The 2,553-nt window shown below is 42.6% G+C and overlaps 1 protein-coding gene across 1 annotated transcript; it reads right to left on the reverse strand.

Annotated features, from left to right (window-relative positions):
• Positions 1–1,093: 1,093 nt before the first annotated feature.
• On the reverse strand, positions 1,094–2,553 carry LOC146578730 (butyrophilin subfamily 2 member A2-like). The gene has a single exon (XM_085267838.1). The coding sequence runs from the start codon at positions 2,551–2,553 to the stop codon at positions 1,945–1,947; it is 609 nt and encodes a 202-aa protein (XP_085123964.1). The 3' UTR covers positions 1,094–1,944.

The following is a 2,553-nucleotide window of genomic DNA, read 5'->3' on the forward strand; positions in this document are numbered from 1 at the left end:
ATTTGGCGGTTGCCTCGTGAGTAATGGCTTCCACAACAGGAAATGTTGACTAACAGAAAGTCATCTCAAGGCATACTCGCCTCCTAGCGGCGGGGAGGGAAAATTACACCTCCAACCTTATGCAGCAGCACAACCCACAAATCTGATGTGGGTTACACACACAAAGTCTCTTCTGGTCAAATTTGTTTTGTAGCTATTGAGATCAGCTTTAGATGAACCAGTGTGGCTCAAATAAAAGAAGATGGGGGTTTGAGGGAGTGTTGAAACTATACATGCCATGTCTGTGTGTGGTGACAGAAGTCAAGGAGACCTGGATTCAGCTTTGAAAACATATTCTGAGACATGTTTGTCAGATGGATGGAAAGATCATCGTCACGTGGTTCTCAGTGACTGATCGTGACTCATGCTTTCGGGTGGATTGAGACATCTGGGATGTTCCTGTGAGTCAGTAACAGAGAAAAACAGGAGTGGGCCTCTCAGTGTGTCCACACGCTGCTGTCTGCATTACACTGAGTGATAAATTCACCTACTCTGTGAACATAAAGCAGAAACAAGAAGAAACTTCAACATATTATCCTGTCACAGAGGAAGCTCTCTGTCAAACCTTATTCCTGCTTCAGACTGTGGTGGCAGAGCTGTAGCAGCTACACTCTTCGATCAGAGCTTCATGTTGTCTCTGATTACAGTAACAGGTCCAACGTGAGAGACTGGGTGGGTTTTCCTTTTCAATATATATTACCAACCCCCAGGAACATCCCAAATCTCTCAATCCACCTGAAAGCATGAGTCATGATTAGTGGGTGCCTGCGTGACGATCCACTACAGTCGGTGGAGTACAGTGGTTTTGAAAAGTATTCCCCATTTCCAGAGTTCTTTTAAAAAAAATTTTTTTTATATACATTTACATTGTTCGGAACATCAGATAAACGTAATTATTAGACAAAGATATCTCAAGGAGCACTTGGTTTAAATGCAGTTTTTCTGTACAATCAGAAAACAATTGTCAAATTGACTCCTACAGAATCGACCCCAAGCATGAAGGGTGCTAACAAAGACAACAAAAAATAACACATGAAGCAGAAGCAAACCAGTCAAGTGATGATTGTCACATTTATTCTCTTTATTCTTTTACATTTTGAATGAAAAACATGAATAAAATCCTAAACAAGTAATGAAACAGTCTCATCAAAGCTTCAAGCTGCATTCATCAGCAAATGTGCATCATAAGTGTCTCAAAATTCATATTTGATTTAAAAACACAACTTTTACATCAGGATGTGAAAGTATTCCTAAAGGAGTTGCTGCAGTTTGTCTAATACTTTAGTTACATTTGACTTTATTGTGAAGGAAAATTTGATAATCCACAAATAATCATTTACAACAATATATTCTGCTTTAAATCTTTACAACTCACAACAGAGAACACAATAAAACTAATAACTGCTGCACACTGACACGTTCGTGTAATTTCCTGGGTTATCTGACAGTTATTGAATCCTTTAAAATGGAAAATAACAAAGTGGTACAAATAAATAATAATCTGAAACCGAGAAACTGATGTTTTACACATTAGTGTAGAAACATCTGGATTATCAGCCTGCAAAGACAAATAATCAGCTGGACTGAGTCAGAGAAGAGACCTGCTGATGTTTCCAACATGAAGCTTGTGTTGGACAGAACAGTTCATTCTCACTGAGGCTGGGTTCAGTAACAGCTGCTTAAAGTTTGGCTCAGCTGAGTACTTTCTGCTCCTATTGGTCAGTCTCATAGACAATAGGGGAAAAATATTTACAGTAAATGTACTCGTCAGCCCGCAGGATGATGAAGTCCTTCCTGTAGTGTCAGAGTGAAATCAGTGGTCTGTGTGGAGTGTTGCTGAATGCTGTCTGTCTCTGCTCAGCAGCAGGAGACTCAAAGTTCATCTGCAAAACGCTCTGAGACATTTCAGACAGTCTGCAGTTCAGCAGGAGGACGCTCTGAATCCTGACTCTGTCCATGTGTTCTGTAGGTCAGAAAAGCAACAACAGCAACAACAACAAGCACAACACAAAGTGACGCGCTCGCTATCAGTCCAGCACGTCCTCTTCTGACTCCGTCCCCTCTCAGTCCTCCTGGTTGATCTTCTAGCAGAAACAGGTGTGAGGTGCAGATAGATTCCCACGAGCGTGTTTCTTCCATGAAGACGCGACACTCGTACGTTCCAGCATCCGCAGTCGTCACATTCTCCAGAATCAAAGACACGTCTCCATCCTTCATGTGTCTGTCCTGCAGAGCCACCCGCTTCTTAAAAGATGGATGCTGCTTGGTGGTATCAAAGTGCTCGTCCCGGTACAAGAGCACATATTCTTCTCCCAGATCAGCTCTGCTCCAGTTCACAACTATGAACTTGTTGTTTGGAGCTCGACATGTCAGAGTGACGTTGTTTCCAGACTCAGCTGGGACTTTTTTGTCACGTGTGTGTGAAGAACCGCTGAGCTCGCCTTCAGCAGTGCAAGCCAGGACGCATGCGCAGAGCACGCCCCCGAACAGTGACGTAATTCGGAGTGTAGCCAT

Source organism: Mchenga conophoros, linkage group LG3 (assembly GCF_057382185.1).
Source record: "Mchenga conophoros isolate Kocher_MC1m ecotype Shallow Benthic linkage group LG3, M_conophoros_male_GT1.1, whole genome shotgun sequence".
In the NCBI taxonomy this organism is placed as follows: domain Eukaryota; kingdom Metazoa; phylum Chordata; class Actinopteri; order Cichliformes; family Cichlidae; genus Mchenga; species Mchenga conophoros.

Bases quoted from the DNA above. Each gene is read 5' to 3' on its own strand.
- LOC146578730 (XM_085267838.1), bottom strand. From the start codon at position 2,553: ATGGCTACACTCCGAATTACGTCACTGTTCGGGGGCGTGCTCTGCGCA.